Consider the following 23220-nt stretch of genomic DNA (forward strand, 5'->3'; position numbering starts at 1 on the left):
GTCGTCCTCCTGTGGGGCGACGGCCATCCAGGATCTGGGGAGGAGAGAAGTCAAGTTGTTGGGCAAGATAGGGTACGAGGGACAAGGAATTAGTGAGAGGAGTCAGGAGACAATGAGATACCTCAAGAATTTCTCGGATCTCACAGGCTGATTCCAAGCCGTCCAGCTTGAGCTGGGCAGTGCCCAGGGTACGATCTGGCTTGAAGAGTCCCCTGCGGAGGAGAGGTGGCCATGGGACAGGAACTCTCACACCAGCTTGTTCCACTCTGTCCTGGCTACTCCCTCACTCACCCTTTGTGAACCACTTCAAATTTTATTCCTTTGGTTTGGATGGCACGCTTGAAGCCCCGGTGTCCCCGCTGGATGGAAAGCTTGAAGTGCTCTTTAAACTCTGCCCAGGAAGGAGGCGGAGAAGAGGCAGACAGAGGTCAGACCCTGGTTCCTCTGCCCTGGACTTCCACAGTATCAAGGAACCTGCCCTCCATCTCCAACTTACCTGGGGAGTTTGTATTCTTTATCACATTGGTCTTATCTTTCTGACCTTCTTCCTACATTGAGAACCAAGGCTGGGTGGTAGTCACAAGATGTCCTACTTCCTGCCCCGAGAAATCTCAGGACCCTCCCCCTAAGACCTCAGCTCTCTGAGGGAGGAGGAGGGGTTTTCTCCCTCACCCCCAGATACACTAAAGCGCAGCCCTTTGACCATCTTAAGTATACCACCTCCCAAGGCCCTTGGGACTCAGTTCTCCACCTCCCCTACCTCCCTCCAAAGTCCTCACTCACTGCATTGGGAAAGGGGAAGTCAAATCGCACGAAAGCATCCAGGTCACTGGGGGATACCCCTGTAATGAAGGCCCGGGGTCAAGGCTCCTTCAGCCAGGTGGGGAACAAAGCAGGAAGGTGGCGAAAGGAGAACACGGTCTTGAGAGCCAGCCCCACTCCCTCCCTTCCCACTGGCAGGGCCCTGTTACCTGGTGGTGTGGGAAGGTTGACACCCTTCACGATGAAGAGAACCATGTCACTACTACTGAGCTCTGGGAAGATCCTAGAAGAAGGGTCAGGGCAGAATGGAGCAGGTGAGCAGAAACACTGGTCCCAGAGGGGACGGGCAGACCCCCCAGGGCTGCGGCTGCTCGTGTTTCACCAGGCCCAGGCCCAGCGCCAGAGGGGGGATGGGAGAGAGCCCCGAAGGGTCTTACTTGACCACGCTGAAGGTCCTCTGCTCATAGTGGAACTTGGGAAGTGGGCAGCCCCGGCTGTGGGCCTGCTTCAGAATCTGCATGCTCCGCTTACAGTCCTCAGCCATTTTCTCAAACCTTGGGAGGTAAAGGAGAGAAGAGGACATCCAGGGGACAGCAAGGCAGGGCCGCCTCCCAGACCCCATCCCAGGGAAGAAACTCTCCTCTGCCCCGCCACAGTCTGAACGCCTTGGCATATACACGTCTACGGAGACGTTTAGAGCTGGGAAGGAAGGAAGATACACATTTGGCAGAGGCAACTGGAGGAATGATGGAGAGAGGGCTGGGCCTGGAGTCAGGAAGACCTGAGCTCAAATCCTGCCTCAGACACTTACTAGCTAGGTGACCCTGGGCTTAACCACTTAACCTCTGTCTGCCTCATCAGTTTCCCATCTGTAAAATGGGAACGATAATAACAGCATCTATTTCACAGAGTTGCTGTGAGGACCAAATAAATGAATGTATGTAAAGTGCTTTCTATCTAAATGCTACCTGCTACTATTATGACTTCCTAACCTGATGCAAGGTAGATGAGGGGTTTAGTACTTTATTTGGTGCATCGGAACACATGATTCTGAGAAGGGTCCCTAAGCTTCACCAGACTATCCACGTTAGGAACTTGTGGATCAGATGAACTCAAAGGTTCTTTCCAACTCCAGAAGCTCCACTGCGTCTGAGGGGAGGAGCCAGGAAGGGAGAGCAAACTCACTTGCTGGTTTCCACAACATTTCCCAGGTGAGTGAATTGGTTGGAGTGCTTCAGGCATATCTTGGTGAGGGGAAGAGACAAGCAGAGGATTAGGGGAGCGATGCCTCGGGGCCCAGGACTGTCCATCACTACCCCAGTGCCTCCTCCTAATCCTAACCCCTACCCCGCACACCTCATGCTGCCACCTCATGAGCTTGGTGAGCTCTGCATAACGTCCAGCCTCCTCCAGGGAGATGGCTGCTCCTGGTCGCTGGGCCAGGGTGAAATCTTCTTTGTTGACAGGGGCTGGTGGCACCTGAAAAGGGCAGTGATGCTGGTAAGGACTAGGCTGGTGTAAGAAGGGAATGCAGGGAGGGTGGTCCAGGAGTCATGCCAACCCCTCACCTTGGTGATATCCACAGGTAGCCCGTTAACTGAAGCCTCCAGCATGGGCTCCAGGCCCTTGGCTTGGCGAAGAAAGAGTTTTGCACCTTCTAGGTCATTCTTTTGTTTGGCTCGCAGGGCCGCTTGCAATAGCTGCCTCTTCCTTCCTTCCAAGAAAGCCAGCTGCTGCTGGGCTGTGGGGCAGGGGAAGGAGGTAGGGAGAAGCCAGCTCCAAGCACTGCCAGGGAGCACACCACCCACCAGGCTCTGCCTTGGGGGGGAGAGGGAACCTACCTCTGGTGGAGCCTTTCACAGCCACTTTCCCAGGTGGGCCAGTTCCTGGCACAGAGGGCCGGGGGGCCTGGGGTTTGGGTTGTGGAGAAGGAAGGGTGTGGGTGCTGGGCTGGCATGGAGGGAACAACAAAGAAAAGAAGTAGTGGTACTGTCCAACCTATGCAACTTCAAGGTGTCCACCACCCAAAGGTCCAAATGCTAACTCCAACAGTCATGGGCAAAGACTAATAATGAAACATTCCATTTTTATACCCTTTTTAGATTTACGAAACAATTTTCCTCACAACCAACCTTGTGAAGAGGGTAGTGTAAACATCATGAACCTCATTTACAGATAGAGAGACTAAGGCTCAGAAGTTCAATGACTTGCCCAGGGTAACACAGTCACATCTCCCAGCACCTTTCTACAGCATCTGGGGGGTAGATACCCTATTCCAAACTCACCATTCTCCCCTGCCCTTATCTGTCTCCCTCCCTCCTACCTTCTTTGTCTCTTCTTCCTCCTCATCCTGATTGGCCAACCGCATGGCAGTCTCAAGAACCCCGACCAGGCTTTGCTGTGCGGATGTGGCTGCTTCCAGGCCCTGGATTGGGGGGAAACCTGGCCCCCATAAGGAGCAAGAGACTCCAATCAGCATCATCCTTTAGAGGCTCTAGCTATCACAGCTATTAGCTATCTGCCCCAACAAAGATTGTTAACAGCATTCTTGGATAACATAAACATCTACAGTCAATTCATAGACTACAAACCTCCCTTGAAGCTATCCACTCACAGACTCATTGACCAATACAGGGACCTAAAGCCCATGACTCACAAACAGCCCAGCTCCCCAGAGGAGAGAGTATAAGAACACTATCCCTTGGTCCAGTTCACAGCTCTCAGAGGGTCCTGGCTCCTTCTTGTTCCCAGGTCAGAGTAGACCCTGGCTACTAGTTTCTCCTGAGCCCTGCACTCAGGGACTACCCTAACAGGCCCAACCTTGCCTAGCACCTACCTGGCGGAACAGGCAGTTCAGTCACATCCACAGATCTGCCCGCCTTGTGAGCCCGGATGGCATCCTGATATTGCTGTAGGAAAAAGGGTGGTTGATTAGCAAAGCTGACAAAGAGGAAAATGATAAACAGAGGGGCTGTGGGAAAACAGGCACAAAGGTGAGCTGCTGGTGAAGCTGTGAATTGGATTAGTCATTCTGGAAAGCAGTTTAGAACTATGCCCCCAAAGTCATTAAACTGTTTGTGCACTTTGACCCAAGAAATCCTGATACTAGGTCTATATTCCGAAGAGATCAAAGATGAAAAGAACTCCTATGTACAAAAATGTTTATAGCAGCTCTTTTTGTGGGAGCAAAGAATTGGAAACTAAAGAGGTTTGGAAACCTATGAGGGAATGGCTAAACAGACAATGGCATATGAATGTGATACAGTATTAATGCACCATAAGAAATGACAAAATGAATGATTTCAGAGCAAACAGTTCAGAAGAGCTCTATGAAATGAAAGAACTGAAGTGAGAACTAGCTATGATGATAACAACATTGCAAAGAGAAAGCACTTTGAAAAGCTTTAGAACTCTGATTGATGCAATGATAAATCGTAATTCTGGAGGGCCAAGGATAGAGCACAATAGCCACCTCTTGTCAGAAAGGTGGTGGACATACGATTCAGAATGAGAGAGACATTTCTGGATGTGTCCAATGAATGCAGGAATTAATTTTGTTGTACTATGCATATGTATTATGAGGATTTTATTTAAAGTGTTCACTTTGGAAGGAAGGAGGAAAAGAAAAAGACTGGCTAAGTTGCATCTGGTTCCGCTCTCGGCCCAGACCCAACCCTGTGCTTGCCCTTACTTTGACTATGCGATCATGCATCCGGGCCTTGCGATCATCCCCTTTGTCTTTGGCCTGCCCTGCAGCCACCCGATAGCGCTCCATCCGCTGTTCCAAGGCTTCCAGTAGGGTCCGTGGAGGTGGGGGCATCTCTGAGGAGAAGCAGAAAAGCTCAATGACTAGCTGGTTGCTTAGTCCCTCCTTTCCTTCTCATCCCTTGGGCTCCTCTGGCCTTGGAATTCTAGGGTCCTCAGTTCCCACTAGTGGCTCTCAACAGTTAAGCTGGTTATGTTGTCCTTCCCTGAAAGGACTGTGCTTACCTGGCATGGAAGGGGAGACAGTGGCAGTACCAGGGGTAGAAGCAGGAAGCTGGAGTCCTGGGGATGGCAAGGTTTTGAGCATCTGATCTGTAAACCAAGAGGACCAGTCATTCAAACAACCAACAAGTCTATACTGAGCCCCAGGCCTGTACTAGGTGTGGCAGGAATACAAAGATATAAGACATTGCCCACGGCATGTCCTTGAAGAGACTCATGCCCTAACAGTGCACCCCCTTCCTGGCCCAAGATGCCATATCAAACAGTTCTCACCAGGTGGTGGAGGTAACCGGGATAGATCCACAGCCTCACCCCTGGTCATTGCTTCCAGGACAGCATCAAAGCTCTAGGGGAAGAATGGAGGATATGAGGAGATGGCTGTAGCTATCTCAGAGACAGAACAGAGAGGAAATGGGTCAGATACTGTGTTAAAGGAAACCAACTGGGCCAGGTGAGGTCCACGATCCCTGCCCTCTATTACATCTTACCTTGGCTACACGGTAATACTTAGCGGCCGCTTCTGAATCCCCCTCCTGCTTGGAGTGCAATGCAGCCCTTTTGTACTCTAGCTGCCGCTCCTGCAACAGGGCCAGGGACCCAGGGCTGCCAGCACCTATGTATAGAAGATGATGGCCAAAGGAGTTGGCAACTCAAGCTGCTCAGAGAACTTCTTTTAAAAAAATTTTTTTTCCAATCATGTACATTTTTTAACATGTTTTTTTAAATTTTGAATTCCAAATTCTTTCCCCTCCCCCCTCATTGAGAAGGCATGCAATTTGATATAGATTATACATGTTCAGTCATGCAAAACGTATTTCCATATTAGTCACATTGTTTAAGAAAACACAGACCAAAAAAAAAAAAACCCAAGGAAAATTTTAAAAGTATGCTTCAATCTGCATTCAAACTCCATTAGTTCTTTCTCTGATATAGACAGCTTTTTTTTATCATGAGTTCTGGGAACTTCTAAGAAGGGATGGGGACTAGTTAATACTCAAAGGTTTGGGGGAGCAGGAGTACAGAAAAGAGAATGGAACTCTACAATCCTCTCCATCTTATCTTGGGGCCTAAGGACTATTGCTTATTAAGGACTATTTCTAGCTCCCAGACCAGCCCAAGATAATGCCAGACTTACCAGAGCTCACAGGTGAGGCTACAGGGACTGGCTTCTCACTCAACCCAGAGCCATGATTGGGGGGCACAGACAGTGTTTTGGGGGGAAGAGCTGGCAGCTGATGTTGAAGGGGCTGGATGGGTATGGTACTCGGTGTGGGTGGAACCTCTGGTGTAGGTAGAACCTCTGGTGTAGGCATTAGGCTCTTCCCCACAGCTACAGGAGGTGGGATGTCCTCTTCGTTGATGCTATGTCCCTTCTTAACTGAGACCAGCATATTCTCTAATGTCTGAAGAGAAGGGAAGTCTTAGCTCAGTCTAAGGCAGAGACAGCTCAGGATGAGATATAGCTATGGAACAAGGACCCTTCCTGCTCACCTTGATGCCTCGCTCATATCTCCTGACCTTGGAGTTGTCCCCAGCCTGCTTGGCATTGGTGATGGCAGTCTGATACATGGCCAGTCTTTCAGCCAAGGTGGTTTCCATGCTGGCACTGCTGGGGCTGACCTTAGGTTGTGGAAGATTGGATGACTGCAGGAGAATACGGGGGTCACTGACCCTGAGAGAGGGGGAAATTGTGCCCCAGGCCCAAGAACTGTTCCTCTTGGGAGACATGCTACCTGTTCACCCACCATCATGCAGGATCTGTCCCATAGCTGGGATAACATCTGGAACAACATCTCAGCTTTTAGCTCATCTTGGGATAGAGCTCAGGCTATAAGATTGTAGGATTTAGAGCTAGAAGGGGCCTTTAGGGATGATGTTTGAGGAGCTGTCCTATATGCAGGGGCAACTAGGTGATGCAGTAGATACAGTGCTATAGAGTCAGGAAGACTTATCATCCTCAGTTCAAATCCAGTGTTAGACAATTCCTAGTTGTGTTACCCTGGGCAAATCACTTAATCTTTGTTTGCTGCAGTTTTCTCATGTGTAAAAACAGGGATAATAACAGCACCTACCTCTCAGGGTTGTTGTGAAGATTAAATATGATATTTGTAAAGCACTAAGCACAGCATATAGTAGGCACTATATAAATGCTAGCCATGATGATGATGATGGTAAAGAAACTGCTTTCTCTGGAGGGAACTCTGGGAATCACACAGACAACAAACCAAAGAGAGATAGACAGCAACATACCTTGTCCAGAGGGAGATTGTGGGTATTTTGGGACTCCTCCCTTTCCCCTAGAACTTCATTGAGCTCTGCCTAGAGACACACATAGAAAGGGATAAGGGCTGGTGAGTCTTGGTTAACATCCAATACTCACTCAGACAACACTAACCTCAGTTCTGTTAATGAAAGGAGTGGGAAGCCCCCTAGAACTGTGATCTGCGACAGAGTGAAAAGGTCACACAGTGGGGATGAGAAGAAGCTCTATGGGTAGAACGTGCCCCTATGGCTCCTGGCTCCATGACAGCTCTGAGAGTTCCAAGCTAACAGCGTTGCTGTCATGCTCCCTCCTACCCACCCTCCCCAATTCCTTCCTTTCGCAGAGGCCAGGTGCCCAGCCTGCCCCACACATGGGCAGAACACATCTCTTTGGAAGACCCTTCATGCCTGGGGAAATCACCCAAGCCTCTTCCTCACCAGAAGCTCATCATCATCTTCCACATCATCATCATCGTCATCCTCTTCCCCCTCTTCTTCATCCATGTCCTTCATACACAGGGAGGCCATCTTTTCAATGGTCTCCATAGGCAAAGGAGCTAAAAAGAAAACGAATATGGATGTAGCTCAGGGCCCCTTAGCCATCCCAATCACATTGTTCCATAGTGATCCTCAGGATTTGCAGGGTATATGGGACAGCGGCAAGCAGGGAAGAGGGAGAACTTTAAGATGGACAGAAGCAGAACTCCTGGGCTTTGGGTGCATAAGAAGTCAACTCCCAGCAGGCAGTGGGGACCCCCTCACCTTTGCTTTTGAGCTCCTGAGGTGGCTGGGCCCCTACCAAGGCCATGAACTCTGCCTCAAGGTCACCACTGTCACCATCTTCAGGGATCATCATCCCATCAGGGGAGAAGTCCACCAGAAGACCCAGCTTCAGGGCAAGGGAAAGAGACCCAAATAAGGCCAAACCTCAAAGTGACCTCCAATGAAGCCACAGTGGCCACTGCCAGTCCAAGTTATCAGCCACTCCCCATTGGCCTGGGATTATCACAATCTCTACTATTACTGGTTATAGCTACTTTCTCCACTTTCCGTTCACACCACCAACCACCTATTTTCCTTTGGAGGAGTATTAGGATTATTTTATAAAGAGTCAAACTGAAAAAGAAAAGTTCATTATCCTTGGTATAAATATAAAAAACATGTATTAAGTACCAGCTGTGTACAAAGTACCATAACAGATGCTAGGGAGAGATACAAAGATGAGTTAAGACATAGACTCTGCCCTCAAGGATCTTAAAGTCTTAAAGACTAGCAGATGATTGAATGTAAACATCTCTCTAACTCCTTTGTAGCCTGGGCTGTCTAGATACTTTTTAGCTCTTCTCTGAGGATATAACAAGTTATGTATAAGGGTTCCTGAGAGTGGATACAACATCCCAAGGAAAAAGTTCCCCTCAATGGGTGTATTCAAAAATATGAATGAGATTGGTGAATAGCACTTTGCCCTGAAGGTGGGTCTGGGGTGGATACCCTACTCAGGCATCCCAGGAAACATCCACATTTGAATGGGACCTTGAGGAACCTGAGAGATGTCCCTGAACTCCTGTTTTAAGGAACAACTCCTGGTTAGGGAGGTCCAGAGAAATCCTGGCACCCTGGACAGCAGCCAGTCCAATCTCACAGACTTGGGGCAAAGGGCAGCTCCACCCCAGGGCATGGGTAGTCTGGACTTGGGTCTGAATCTGAGCCTAGGAAGACCATAACATAAATTTCTTGGGCCAAGCTCAACAGGAAAAACAGGCCTGTTTGCCTGCTGTGGCCAGATGGCAAAGTGAGGCCACCTCCCTGTTATCTGCTTTGAACCTCATCCCTAACAGCGCTCAGCACCCTAGGAACTGGGCTAGGGCAGATTAGGGAGGGAGGGCCCAGAGAATCCTCCCAGGGTGGTTCCCAGCCTTGCCCCTGGTCTTTCCATCATCAGCTCTGGCCTACCTTACCCTCCCCCCCCCCATCAATCTACAGGTGTCTCAGCCCTTAGAACGAAGGCCGAAGGAGGGAAGATGGGGGAGGGGCGGCCTCGGAGAGGGGAGGAGGAAAGAGTGGGGTGACCGATGCTTCCAGGGTAGAAACAGCAGAACTACACAGGACTTTCCTGGAGAGGCAGGGGGAGGGAGGGTAGGTAAGGGGCCGAGCCGCCCAGCAGGGAGGGGGCCAGAGTCGGGGAGAGCAAAGAGGGCGAGGCCTGGGAGGCCACAGTGGAGTGAGGGAAGGGGGCGGAGCCAGGGAAGGCAGCGAGCAGGAAAGGGGGGATCAGGGGGGGAAGGGAAAGGGTTGAAGCTTCCCTGAGGGGAGAGGGGCAGACGGCAGGGAGGAGGGGGGCAGAGAGATAGGGTGAGAGAGGACCGGGGTAGAAGGCCAACCTTCCAGAGGAGAGGTCAGAGGGCAGGGGCCCGGGAAGGCAGGGGGCCAGGCCTCCCAGAAAAAGGGGGACCCAAGGGGGCGGGGCCAAGGAGGACAGTGGGGAGGGGGTGGGAGGATAAGGGGGAGACGGCCAAATCTCCCCGAGGGGAGGGGGCGGGGCCAGAGGGGTCGGGACTATGGGGGGGAAGGGGGCGGGGCCGGGGAGAACTGTGTAAAGTAGGGCCAGAGAGGGCAGAGGATAGAGGATAGGGGGCCAGAGGGAGCGGGCAAGGTAGGGCAAAGAGCGAGGGGGCCAGTCCTCCTTTGGGGGAGGGGAGGTCTCACCTGTCTGGCTGCGGCCGCCCCGCGTCCTGGGGGTCTCGGAGCCGCCTTCTTATGCATGTTTCAGTCAGGGCTGGAGAAGGCAGGGGGGCGGGGACCCCAGGACCGCCCTCCCTCTTCAGTTCACTTCCGGTTAGGCCCCGTCCCCCGATGCACGCCCCGCCCCTCACCGTGCCAGCGGGCACCAAACGCGCCGGCGCGAGAGAACGAAAAGGAGGGACTACAATTCCCGATAAGCACTCTGTCCTCTCTTCCTCCCGCGGGAACTCACCACCTTCGTTCACATTCACGCATGCGCATCTGGCCCAGCTTGACAGAGTTGGAGCAGGGTGTTGTGGGATTGGGCGGGAAACCTAGGCCAGCGCGAGGTCAGAGGCGGTTTTCCTCTCAGGTGAGGAAGGAGCGTTGGCGCCTTAGAGCCCGGGATGGCCTTTGTGACCTCTCCGCACCAGGTCGAGCTGGCCCTAGCCCAAGAACTGACAGTGCCTGGGGTCGGGCTTCTTCGAGGCTCCAGCATCTAGCCCGTTTGAGCCTTGTCATGCCAGAATGGCCCGGCCTTCCTCTCCCAGCCTAATTCAGCCAGAAGAGGAGGCTAAGGGCGCTTTCCCTGCCCCCAGCCGTGAGGCCCGGGGTGGGGGTGAGGACTTCAAATCAGCGGGGGCCCATTCCAGTGAGGTACCTTTTCTGACGGCATACAGAAAGTGTCAGAAGAAGCATAGAAACCCAGTCAGGGCCCTTGACTCCAAATCCAGAAATCTAAGGGAATTCAGTAATGTTATTTAGTCAATCGTGTATGACTTCGTCACCCCATCTGGGGTTTTCTTGGCAAAGATGGAGTGGTTTTGCCCTTTCCTTCTCTAGCTCATTTTACAGTTGAGGAAACTGAGACAAACAGGGTGAAGTCACATGTGGGGGCTAGTCACGGCAGCTAGGAAGTGTTTGAGGTCAGGTTTGAACTAGCTTCTCCCTGTGTCCAGGCCCCAAGCTCTCTCTGCTGCTCCACTTAGCTGCCCTTAATTCAATAATAGTTGGCTAATGGATAGACAGATATTGTACAGGGCCTGGAGTCAGGAAGACTCATCTCCCTGAGCTCAAATCTGGCTTCAGACATTTACTGGCTGTGTGACCCTGGGCAAGTCACTTGACCCTGTTTGCTTCAATTTCCTCATCTGTCAAATGAACCGGAGAAGGAAATGGTGAACCACTCCTGTGTCTTTGCCAAGAAAACCCCAAATGGGGTCAGGAAGAGTTAGACACCACTGAACAACAACAACAAATTAATAGGACTTTAAGGTTTGGCAAATGCTTTGCTTTACATGACATCTCACTTGATCCTCAACCACCATGTGAGGGAGGTGCTATTGTTATCCCCATTTTACAGATGAGGAGACAAGCAGACAAGTTGGGCCTTGTGGAGGTTACACAGCCAGTATGTGCCTGAGGCAGGATTTAAATTTAAATTTTCCTGTCTCCAAATGCATTTTTCTATCCATTGCCATTTAGCTGCTTAGAAATTTGGGGAAAATGAACTAAAACTGCTGTAAATTGCCTTCCTGTCTTTGGATTTGGTGAATCAGGGCCCCAGTCTTCCAGTCAGAGCTATTGTCAGTAGGGCTCAATGGATGGGGTTATGGCCTTCTGTTGGACTTCCCTTACACCCTAGGCAGACTGTATCCTGGTACCTGTTCCCAGGTACTGGGATCATAAACCTTTTCAACAGCACTTTACAAATCGGCAATACGTTATTGCAGTGAAAACACAGATACATGGGTACTGTCTATAGCGTAGGGTGCCTTACTGAAGCCAAATGGAGGGTCATGACCCAAGGGTGGGGCACCTGCAGCCATGTGGCCCTTTAGGCCCTTAAGTGCTGCCATTTGACTAAATCCAAGAAGTTTGGCCACACTTGAGGACTTAGAGGGCCACATGTGGCCTCAAGGCCACTGGTGCCCCACCTCTGGTCACAATCCAATCTATAAACACAATCTATATGCCCGGCACTATACTAAGTATACCAATATAAAGAATGGCAAAAAACTACCTACTCATAAGCTCACAGTCTAATGGGGAAGGTAGAATAAATCACAGCTAATTTTAGGGGAGCTGTTCAGATTAAACAGTACCGGGAGCAGCTCCAACCGGGGCCCTGGGTTCACTTAAACCTAAAGTGGCCATCATATAGTTTCTGTCCATATCTCCATGTAGAAGACCAAAATTCAGTTACTTCATTAAAGGCAACAGTACTTGTAGTCAGGAGACTGCTGGGTGCTGTATGATATCCCAGAAAGTATAAAATATACACAAATTTAAGGGATGGTTCTTATTATTAGGACAGAAGCTTGGACAAATTCCTTTGGGGCAGTTTCAACTTGTACATTCCCAAGCCCTGAGAAAACAAATCTATCACACTATAAATCAATTTAGTTTTGCTAAAGGGTTGCAGATGGTCTGTGTAGAACAGCTCATACTGGTGCTAGATGAGGCCAAGGTCATATTTGGCATTTTGTTAGGACTTCCCATAGAGAGGTCCCAGCTCTATTACTACAGAACATTCCGTGGATCTTGTGTAACCAGAGCCCTAAGGAGAAAAGCATACATGGCTTAGAAAGCAATACTGCCTTTAAAACTCAAATCTAGACACTAGTTCCTAGAACCAAGGGGCAGTTATCTTTATTTGTTGTTCAGTGGTGTCTGATTCTTCCTAACCCCATTTGGGTTTTCTTTTTTTTTTTTTGAGGACAGGGCAATTGGGGTTAAGTGACTTGCCCAAGGTCACACAGCTAGTAAGTGTTATGTGTCTGAGGCCAAATTTGAATTGGGGTCCTCCTGACTCCAGGGCTGGTACTCTATTCACTGTGCCACCTAGCCGCCCCTCCCATTTGGGTTTTCTTGGCAAAGATCCTGGAGTGGTTTGCCATTTTCTTCTCTGATTCATTTGATAGAGGCAAACAGAGTTAAGTGACTTGTCCAGGGTCACACATTTAGTAAGTACTGAGGTCAGATTTTAATTCAGGAAGATTAGTCTATCCACTATGTATTATGCCACTTAGTTGTCCCAGTTCTCTACTAGAGATGCTGTTATGAACTGAAGTCTGAGTATTGGGCCTCAGGCTTTCAGCCTTTGATTAAAGGTCCATTGATAGTGATAACTAGTGATGGAAGTTTTTGTCTGCAGATTTCTAGAGGGAGGGTCAAGATGCCTAAGAGGAGGAAGCCACAGATTTCAGGTACTTTAATTTCCAAACAAATTATTTTTAAGTAACTAAGAGAAATACTTTTGCTGGATGACGAACTGGAACTCATGTTAGAACAAATTTGTGAATAAATGACTACTAAGAAAAACATATATATATATATATACATACACATATGTATATATAAATATATATAGACATATATAGATGCATACACACATTTTAAGGTTGATATTGTAAGGGCTAGCATGCCCCATAATAAGAAGATAGTATTCATTGGAAAAAACCCTAATGTTGGGAAAGATTGAAGGCAAAATGAAAAGGGGATGACAGAGGATGAGATGAATAGACAGTGTCATGGAAACAATGAATGTGAATTTGGACAGACTTCAAAAGATAGTGAAGGATAGAAGGGCCTGGTGTGGTATGGTCCATGGTCACAAAGTCAGACCCAACTGAATAACAAAGCATGCTCTGATATGGTTACTCATTGCACATCCCAGTGGCATACCTCAGTTACTGTTTCTGTTCCTAAACTGTACTTGTTTGGGGGGGGAGGGGGGAATATGTCATGTGAAGAAATAGACTTTCCTTCTTGTTTTAGGAGGGAGTTGGTTGACCTTCAGAACTAAATACAAAGTTCTTTAAAATGTGTTTTTTTCTTGAAATGACTCTATGGGTATTATTTACAGGAAGGATACAGTCTATTTTCATATGTTTATGCTGTGCTTTGTTTGGTACAAGTCTTTAAAGGGCTAAAGAAGGGCCAATGTGTTTAAATATGAAAACCCCCAAATAAATAAAACTACCGCTTTGCTTTACTTGCATGTATTTATTAAACAATTTAGTTTAAGTCAGCAGAGGACAGTGGAAAGCATAGTGGCTTAGGTCAGAGGACTTGGGTTCAAAATTCTACCTCTGATGCTTATATTGACTGTGTGACCTGGGCCAAGTGTCATTAATTTGGATTTCTCATCTGGCCCTTCCAGCTCTCTCTATAGATCTGTTATCTGAACAGCAGAACAAGTACTAAGGAATACTGAATATGAAAATTGGAAGACTTCAAATCTTGACTCTGCTACTTAAGAGCTAGGATAGGGTCTAGACCTGTGATTTCAGGTCTCCTGAATTAGGACACTTCCCCTAGCAATGCATATTAGTGCCTTCTCTGAAACTTGTCTCCATGGGCACAGAATTTCCTGAAGTACTAACTGGTTAAGTGACTTGCCCAGAGTCACACAGATAGTCTATTTCAGAATTGGGACTTGAACCCCAGACCCTGAAGCCAGATCACTATCTACTCTGCCTCACTACCTCATTGGCTATATTAGTCACTACCTGTATAATCTTGACTCTACTCCTTATTACCTGTGTAACCCTGGACAAGTCATAGAACCCCTTAGTTTCCACCTTTATAAATAAGTGGTTGGACTAGATCTCCAACTTTACCCTAGAAAATATAATAATTCACATTTGCCTAGTACTTGAAATCTTATAAAACACTCTCAAAAAGCCTGTGGGGTAATAAAACAAATATTATTAACCCCCATTTTACGAAGGAGGAAATAGATTCAGAGCTTAATGCATTTTCCTTTATCATATCAAGTATATCTAGTACCTAGTATATCTAGTATATCATATCTAGTATAAATGAGGATTCCAACCCAGGTCTTCTCTTTCCAGGCTTTTCTTTCTACCATACTGTTCTGCTTCTATACCACCAAGCCAAATATTTGTAGAGATAATGATGGACAGACTTCAAAGGAGGGGAAGATCACTATGGACTTATTCCAGTGTCCCTCCTACCACTTTTCATCTCTCATATACTTTATTCCAATATGAATTATAGCTATAGATATGCCTGTCTTATATAAACTGCTTGAGAGCAATTCCCATCTTCATCTCCCACAGAAACTGGTTTGGTGTCTTGCACATAGTTAGCCACTGAATAAATGAAATAGTATTGTGGGCTGCCTGTGTACTTGGTGAGTGTCTCCTGTGTACTAGGGAGGGGGACCTAGGGTGAGGGGGGTTGAGGGGTGGGGTCTTTGAAGTGACACTGAATGAAAGCCTAAAGAAAAGAATTTGATTTAATTTCCCAGCAAGGAAGAATAGTGTATAATCACCAGGTAGTACTACCCTCAGACTACCAGCCCAGTATCCAGTGTGGGATGTGTTGACTAACTCCCTCTAAATCTTCAGGATCCTCAGTACTCATTAGAGGATGCTTGCTGACAGCTTTTAGATCACTCTTGTTCCTACAGGCACAGTTGGGCAGGTATATCCTTCCTCAAGAACCAGATTCAAATTTTAATATAGGGGAAATGAAATATGAACTATCACTCTAAATTTCTAAAATAATGGAAATCTTGATTTGCCTATACCATTCGTATCCCATTCTCTACGACAGGGTGGGGAACATGCAGCCTTGAGCTACATGTGGCCCTCTATGTCCTCAAATTCAATCGTTTGAATGAATCCAAACTTCACAGAACAAATCCTCTTGATAAAATTATTTGTTCTCTGAAGTTTGAATTTAGTCAAAGCACTGCACTTAAAGATCTAGAGGGTCAAATGTGACCTTGAGGCTGAAGATTCCCCATCCCTACTCTAGGAAATTTCATTTAATCTCTCTCTCTCTCTCTCTTTCTCTCTCTCTCTCTCTCTCTCTATATTTCTCTCACTCTCTCCACTGCTCTCACAGACTTTCTCTCTCTCTCTCTCTCTCTCTCTCTCTCTCTCTCTCTCTCTCTCTCTCTCTCTCTCTCTCTCTCTCTCTCTCTCTCTCTCTCTCTCTCTCTCTCTCTCCTTATATATATTGCACAGATGATGTACACTGTGGCCATACACATTTTACTATACAAATAAAATTAATAAGCTATGTTTCAAGAGATGCTTCCAACCACTGTCACTATGTATGACCTTGTGGGCAGAAAGATTAGGGGAAGGAATTGTATCTGAGTCCCACTTTCAGAGGTCAGGAACCTGTATCAACTAAGGGCAAGGAAAAGTTATAAGAGAGAAGTTTGTCCTCCCACCTGATTTAGCTCTCAAAAATACTGCTGGGCACTCAGGAAACCCCAGGGAATTAGCAAAGAGATGAATTACAATGGAACAAGCTTGAAAAAGAAGACTAAAGTTAGTGAATTTAATAACCTAGAGTTCAATAAGTCCTAGAATATAAATTACTCTGGGGAGAATTCACTTTTTGACAGGAACTACTACCAAAAGTGAAAAGCAGTTTGGCAGACCACTAAGACCACAGTCAGTGGCTGGCATATATCAGGTATTTAATAAATGCTTTTTTTTTTCATTCATGTACCATAATATACTCAAAATGAACACAACTTGAATTTTAAAAACCACACTGGGAGAAAATGATCAGGTACTTTTCACAGCCTATATTCAGGGGAAAGTTCTTTGTTTTTTCTTTTGCTTTTTTGGGGGAGGACAGTTGGGGTTAAGTGACTTGCTCAAGGTCACACAGCTAGTTTTTGTGTTGTGTCTGAGGCCACATTTGAACTCAGGTCCTCCTGACTCCAGGGCTGGTGCTGTATTCACTGTGCCATCTAGCTACCCCCAGGGGAAAATTCATAACCAAAAGTGGAATCTAAATGATCACTGAAGATAAAATGGATAATTTCAATTGTATAAAATCAAGACTATTTGGAATAAATAGTAAATATAGCTAGGATAACAAGGGAAGAATCTTTGCATCAAATATTTCATAATTTTTTTGCATCAAATATTTCTTATAGCTAAGATATATTGAAAATAACACAAATATATAAGGCCAAGGACTTTCTCCAATGATAAATTGTCAAAGTAATAAATAGTTCTCAAAAGAGGAATTGTATCCTATTGGCAGTCATATAAACATTGCTCCAAATAACTAATAATATAAAAATAAACCAAAGCAATTCCAAGGTCTTACCTCACATAAATTGGCAGAATATTGGCAAAGATGTTAAAAGATGAAAACAGTCAAACTGGAGGGCTATAGAAAGATAGCACCAATACCAACCATTCTCTAAAGCAATTGGAATTATGTTGGAAAAGTGACTAAAATATCTAGTAATCCCTTTGCTTTGATACAGAGATCCCCTTGCTAAGCATATATCCCCAAGGATAGTAAAAATAGAAGGAAATGTCCATTTGTGATACATAAACAGAATGGAACTGTATAATAAGAAACAATGTATATGAAGAATTCAAAGCAGCCTAGAAAGACTTAGGAGCTGTTATTGAGTGAAATAAATAGGAAAAGGAAAAAAGTATGCATAATAACTCTACCAATGTAAGTGGAAAGAACAAAAAATGAAAATGACAACTATAATTATAATGACCAGGCTTGGTCCAAGAAGCATACCATCCTCTTATTTGCAGAGTTGAGGAACTATGGGAATGGATTATGGCATAATATATACACAATTGATGTGTTGGTTAGTTTTGCTGAACTGTTTCTCCCCCCCCCCATCTTTTTTTAGTCATTATAACAAGGGTTTATGTTGATGGGTAGACAAAAGAGAGGGATATGCTAATGTGTCACTGGCTCTGGTCTGGACATGTCCATTCAGGTTATACTGAGATATGGAGATGATGTAAAAACAAAAGATACGTACACACACGTTTGTATATATGTGTATTTTATATATATAATTAGAAAAATGTTTAAAGGCTACTTAGGTCAGATGTCTGCAACTCTGTCTCTTGCCTAGACTTAACTTACCCCAGCAGTGTTGGCATGCATAGGCCAGGAAGGTAGCTTGCATCTCTGTTCCAGGTCTATTTCTTAGTTCTAACTGGTCCTGATCACAGAAATTAGGGACTGTGTCAACTGCTTTAGTGATAGCATGCAGAAAATGTTGGTCTTGAGTGCTACTCTGGCCACCTGCTTGCTGTGGTTATCATGGCCAACCAAGCAATTCATTGTCTCTTCTGTTAGCTTTCTGGCATCAAAACTGGCACCTGAATGAGAAAGAATGGTAGACAAGCTATATGGGAAGACCTAGGTATAATGGTGAACTGGCAGTCTTTCTCCCAGACCAAACCCATGAAATAGCAAAAGGGGGAAGGACTGCAACATATGTATATGTGCAAAATCTCTCCTATTATCTCACCTCTCAGAGAGCTTCATTCTTGTCCAGAGTTCATGCTCAGAACTCAGTTTCCCCTTAAGCCCCATGAGCAACTGTTGATCTCCTTAACTTTCACAGATATGAAATTCATTGCAAATATTACTATATAAATACCTGTATGATTTAATTTATGGAGGAGGTGGGACTTGAGCTGGGCCTTGAAAAAAGTGGTCAGGATCTGGACAGCAGATAAAAGGGGAGGCCATTCCAAGTGTGACAAGCAGCCTGAACAATTGGGATGGGATGGGGGGTGGGGGGCAGAGGGCAGAGCCAAGATGGCAGAGTAAAGGCAGGGACTTGCCAGAGCTCTCCCAAATTCTCCTCCAAACAACTTTAAAAGAATGCTTCACAGTGAGTTCTGGACCAGCAGAACCAACAAAAGGATGGGATGAAACAACTTTCTAGCTCCAGACAAGTGAAAAAGTTGGCAGGAAAGGTCTGTCTCACTAGGTGAGAGTGGAGCATGGTCTAGTATAGGCTGTGGTAGCACAGGCTGCGCCTGTGAGTCAGCAGCAGGCCTTTGGTGAGGGTGATTGAATCAGCAGCGGAGGCTTCCAGAGTTCTCAGCCCATAGATGGGAAGGGGGTCAGAGAGAGATCACCAGGAACTCTTTGCTGGCATTGAGTGCAGGACTCTCTGTTTCACTGCCCATATGTGACCCATTCAGGGCAAGGACGAGCACTAGCACACTAGTACATGAGGCTGCAGGGAAGCAGGGACCCTGACCATGGTTTGAGGGTGGAAAAAGAATGTTTATAGCTGCTCACAGACTAGGCAGGGGCCAGGAAAGCAGTAACCACACCTCTCCTCAGGTCATACCACCTTAGAAGAACTGAAAACTTATAGGACCCTCCGCCGCCCCAGAACTAGCTCTGAAAATAGTAGCATGAAAAACCTGAAGCTTGGGAGAGTACCCCTACACACCCCAGGAGCATAGCCCAACTTTAACATAAAGTTAAAAGTCAAAAAATAGTCTGAAAATATTAGTAAACAACAAAAAAAGGATATGACCATGGAAAGTTATTATGGTGACTGCGAAGTTCAAAACACAAACTCAAAAGACAATAAAGCCAAAACAGCTATATGCAAAGCCTCAAAGAAAAATATGAATTGGTCATAGGCCCCAAAAGAATTCCTGAAAGAACTCCAAAAGGATTTAAAATAAAGCAAGAAAGATAGAGGAAAAATTGGGAAAAGAAATGAGTGATGCAAGAAAATTGTGAAAAGAGTCAACAACTTGGTAAGGAGGCAAAAAAAAATACTGAAGAAAATAACACATTAAAAACAGACTAGGTCAAATAGTAAAAAGAGTCACAAAATTTATTGGTTAGAGTTATCATCTTGGTTTGGATTTCGGGTTTGAGGGGGATTAAGTTATTAAGATTTTCTGTTCTTGTCTTTCCTCTCTAGCTCTTCATCCAACTAAGCTGGTATAGGCATACTTTGTACTTTAAAATTCATGATATCTTAAGTGCCTAGAAGAGTCATTAAGACTATCAGACACACATAAGTCCTTAGTTTCTAAATGTCTTAATGCTCATAGGAAAATTGTTAAATCCAAGCTCCCATTTAGCAGATAGCTAAGAATTTCTGCCACTCAAGGACCTTGCAGGACCAACTTATTTTGCAACATACACATTAAATAAATCTGCACCCTCTCATTTCTCTCTCTCTCTTTTTTTTTTTTTTTATTAAGCAATCGGGGTTAAGTAACTTGCTCAAGGTTACAAGGCCAGTTATTTCTGGGTGTGGTGCTAAGTGTCCGAGCCGAGCCCTGGATCTCAAGGTTACACAGCCAGGTGTTTCTGGGTGGGTGCTAAGTGTCTGAGCCCGGGATTCGATCTCCAAGTCGTCCCAACCCTGGAGCCAGTGCTCTTACTCGCTGAGCCACCTGGCCGCCCCTAAGCAATTGGGGTTAAGTAACTTGCTCAAGGTTACATAGCCAGGTGTTTCTGGGTGGGTGCTAAGTGTCTGAGCCCGGGATTCGATCTCCAGGTCTTCTCAACACTGGAGCCAGTGCTCTTACTCGCTGTGCTACCTGGTCGCCTCCCACCCTCTCATTTCTTAATCAAGCAGTGAATAAACTATTGAATTATTTGGAATGACAGTGCCACCTACTGTGTCCAAGGAGAGGTTTAATATACCTGCTTGTTTTTCCTCCTCTGTCTCCAAATCAGGAGATGAGGGCCATTTTCTTAAATCCAAAAAGACTCCAAGAATAGGAAACACTGACATGAAGCCTGAGAACTCTGGAATGGGAAGATACTTTAATTTGGAAGATTCAGAAGTAGCAACAGTCACAAAACAAGATGGAGAAGGGAGTAGCCAAGCAGATATCAGGTAACCTAAAGTAAAATGTCATACAAGCTTTTCCCGGCAGCAGAAATCAAAACAGCAGCATATGAGCAGTAGCCAGAGGCTTTAATATGAGGAGTGAGAATTCTTTTGGAAGAACAAGATCAACCATAATAATACATGTTAGTCGTGTCTGTCTGTTTTAGTACTCTACTCTTTTTCACAAATGAGGTAGGCTTACTTTTGATGTTTGAAAAAAAAAATGAAAAGAACTGATCAGATTCTCCTGCTTGTATTACTTAGTGCCCTTTAACTTGAATGATTTTGTGATAAACTAGGAGCTGCCCCTAGAAAAGAAAAAAAAAACCAGTCCACATGCCTAGAACTTTCAAATTGTAATGAGATTTACTGAAGGATATTCCTTGTAAACAATTGAAGTTTTGGCAAAGCCAGGAATGAGATGGGATGGTTTCCATGTCTCTGCTTTGGGCTGCATCTCTACCAGTTAGTTATCTGAGTAGCACAAAAGTCTGTGGTCTCAGATCAACTAGTGAAGAAAAGGGAAAAGGTGGCGCTCCCCAAATGGTTGGTGGGAATTAGGTGGCAACTCTCTGGGTTCTTGGGAGGATTGCATTAATAAAGACAGTTTTCTCTTAGCCATCTGGGTAGTGGGTCTCAGATTGTGGTCTCAGATCAGCTAGTTTAGTGTAGATAAGCAAGGTGTCAGTATGGAAAAGGAAACCTCTGAGTTGGCACTATTGATGGCTAGTTGAGGGAGAGAGGTAGCAGCTTATCCCAAAGATGGATCACAAGTTTTCTTTTTATATAAAAGGTTCATATTTCTGATGCACATTAGGGATGTTTAAATTTTCTAGTTCCCAGGGATTCTAGGGCAGTGACTGGCTTAATGGGAAGAGGAACATAGGATTGAAAAAGCTTATCTTTCTTATCTCTACTTAGGATGCAGAAATTTGTTATCTCAGGAACTAAGGTGCTACAAAAAATCACTTGGACAGAGAGGAACATTATCACAATTTTAGAAACAAGGAGAAATCTTCCCAACCATTTAGAAGGATCAGACAAAATAATGCAATTGTAATACATTGCATGGGTCAGCAGAAAACAATCAATGTATCCTAAGGATTTTTATCTTTCCTATCAGTTTTTCCATTGTCAGGAGGAATAGCCTTGAGGCTTGCTCTTTAGGGGAGGATGCTAGAGTTTTTGCTTTAAGGATTTATAGCTTTTCCTTGATATATTTCTAATGTAATTTCATTTACTAGGATAAATATTTTCACTTTTTAAAAGACTAAATATAGATATATCCCTATATACATTATGAAGAGGAGCATAGAACTACAGAGATCAGATAGATTGGAATGCTTTGCAGCAAAGTTTTGTTGATTCTAACACTCTTCATAGAGCTCAAAGCACCTAGAGATGCTCATTACTTCTCACAGTTTTTCTCATCAGATGCTCCTTAATTACAAAAGTAAGAAATTGAGTTGCTTAAGGTCATTTGGTGGTATCTGGGTTCAAATCTTGGTTCTGCTACCTACTATCTTTGTTATATTGAACAAATCACCTAATTTCTTTGGGCCTCAGATCCTTCATCTGTAAAGTAAGGGAGTTGGACTAGATGATCTCTGAAAATCCCTACAGTATCTTTGGATCCTATGAAGGCACATATCCCACCTGTCAGTGCAATTCTATTTTTTATTCTGTCTTCTTCTTTTTCCTTGAACTAGAATCACTTGATAAGACTAAATACTAAAACTCCCCCTGTGTTATAAATGAGGAAGCCTAGGCTGGTAGAGATTAATGGACTCCTAAAAGGTCATGTAACTAGTAAGTAGCAGTAGAGATTCAAGCCCAGTTCTTTTCATTCCAAATCCAGTGCTCTGTCCAGTACTATGTTGCCTTTAGGAGGCAGCCAGTAGTTACTGGGGCATCCAGTAAGATTATATCTAAACCATAACAGGGGGATAATTATCTAACTTTATTATTCAACTTTTTACTGATTTAAATTGTTTTATCAGGAGGGTGTGTGCCAATCAGTCTTTGTTCTATATTTTTATCAGAAAAATGCTAGAGTTCACTCAGTTTAATTTTGGGAGGGGGTGTGTCAAATGTTCTTGGTCTTCTTTTTAGGGATTGTTGATACTGTTCTGTTGGACAATTCTTTGTATTTCTTTTATATTCCAATCGGCATTCCAGTTGAGTTATAATTCTTTTTTAATTTAATCTTTCTCCAACCAGCCCAGTCGATGAAAGCACAAATGGTCCTACTAAAGAACCTAGGCAACTAAGAAGGGACCCAGTTTGCTCTTCTTTTCCCCAGGTGAGTCTATTTTCAAAGTCTCCAAGCACTTTGCAGCTAATAAGACCTCATTACTCCCCAAAAGTGCAACCTACTTATTCACCCAGATCAAGGTGGATTATAAATCCAACTCCAGGGATGTAAATATGATTCAAAATTAGGAAAACAATTATCATTATTAATAATATTAAAAAGATAACTCTTTTCCCCATCCCACAAAAAAACACATATGCTTATTTAAGCTGATGCAGAAAAATCCATTAGCAACATACAACTGTCATTTATGCTAAAAACCCTATAAAGCGTAGGTATAGAACCATTTTAATGAAAAAACTATATATCTAAAACTCCAAAGTACCATTATGTTTAGTGGAAAGACATTAGAAACTTTCTAAATATAAGAATAAAGAAAGGATATCCCTTTTCCCTTTTGTTATTTGGTAGTTTTAGGAATGCTAGTGATAGTAATAATAAAAAAGAAAGAAATTAAAGGCATAAATGGGCAAAGATGAGATAAAACTATTCCTCTTTGCTGATGACACAATGATTTGCTTAGAAA

At 45.1% G+C, this 23220-nt stretch overlaps 2 protein-coding genes across 4 annotated transcripts in view; one reads left to right on the forward strand and one right to left on the reverse strand.

Annotated features, from left to right (window-relative positions):
* CC2D1A (coiled-coil and C2 domain containing 1A) overlaps window positions 1-9860 on the reverse strand; it is a 12636-nt gene extending 2776 nt beyond the window's left edge. The window contains exons 1-23 of the mRNA XM_069083178.1: window positions 9718-9860; window positions 7774-7900; window positions 7450-7568; window positions 7000-7068; window positions 6241-6393; window positions 5885-6152; window positions 5238-5362; window positions 5023-5095; window positions 4753-4839; window positions 4454-4584; window positions 3599-3671; window positions 3086-3204; window positions 2604-2712; window positions 2331-2503; window positions 2119-2241; window positions 1948-2006; window positions 1200-1316; window positions 972-1045; window positions 784-842; window positions 497-548; window positions 292-391; window positions 122-212; window positions 5-34 (exon numbers count right to left, since the gene is read on the reverse strand). Of these exons, the coding sequence (XP_068939279.1) occupies window positions 5-34; window positions 122-212; window positions 292-391; window positions 497-548; window positions 784-842; window positions 972-1045; window positions 1200-1316; window positions 1948-2006; window positions 2119-2241; window positions 2331-2503; window positions 2604-2712; window positions 3086-3204; window positions 3599-3671; window positions 4454-4584; window positions 4753-4839; window positions 5023-5095; window positions 5238-5362; window positions 5885-6152; window positions 6241-6393; window positions 7000-7068; window positions 7450-7568; window positions 7774-7900; window positions 9718-9774 (2388 nt within the window). The 5' untranslated portion in view covers window positions 9775-9860. The remainder of the gene's footprint in view (window positions 1-4; window positions 35-121; window positions 213-291; window positions 392-496; window positions 549-783; window positions 843-971; window positions 1046-1199; window positions 1317-1947; window positions 2007-2118; window positions 2242-2330; window positions 2504-2603; window positions 2713-3085; window positions 3205-3598; window positions 3672-4453; window positions 4585-4752; window positions 4840-5022; window positions 5096-5237; window positions 5363-5884; window positions 6153-6240; window positions 6394-6999; window positions 7069-7449; window positions 7569-7773; window positions 7901-9717) is intronic.
* Window positions 9861-19817: 9957 nt separating this feature from the next.
* BRME1 (break repair meiotic recombinase recruitment factor 1) overlaps window positions 19818-23220 on the forward strand; it is a 37897-nt gene continuing 34494 nt past the window's right edge. For all 3 annotated transcript variants that reach the window (XM_069082940.1, XM_069082942.1, XM_069082941.1), the window contains exons 1-2: window positions 19818-20386; window positions 22601-22682. In XM_069082940.1, coding sequence (XP_068939041.1) covers window positions 20148-20386; window positions 22601-22682 — 321 coding nt within the window. In that variant the 5' untranslated portion in view covers window positions 19818-20147. The remainder of the gene's footprint in view (window positions 20387-22600; window positions 22683-23220) is intronic.

This window comes from Petaurus breviceps, unplaced genomic scaffold (genome assembly GCF_028583685.1).
Source record: "Petaurus breviceps papuanus isolate PSGF00001 unplaced genomic scaffold, PetGlider_PUasm1.0 172, whole genome shotgun sequence".
NCBI lineage: Eukaryota > Metazoa > Chordata > Mammalia > Diprotodontia > Petauridae > Petaurus > Petaurus breviceps.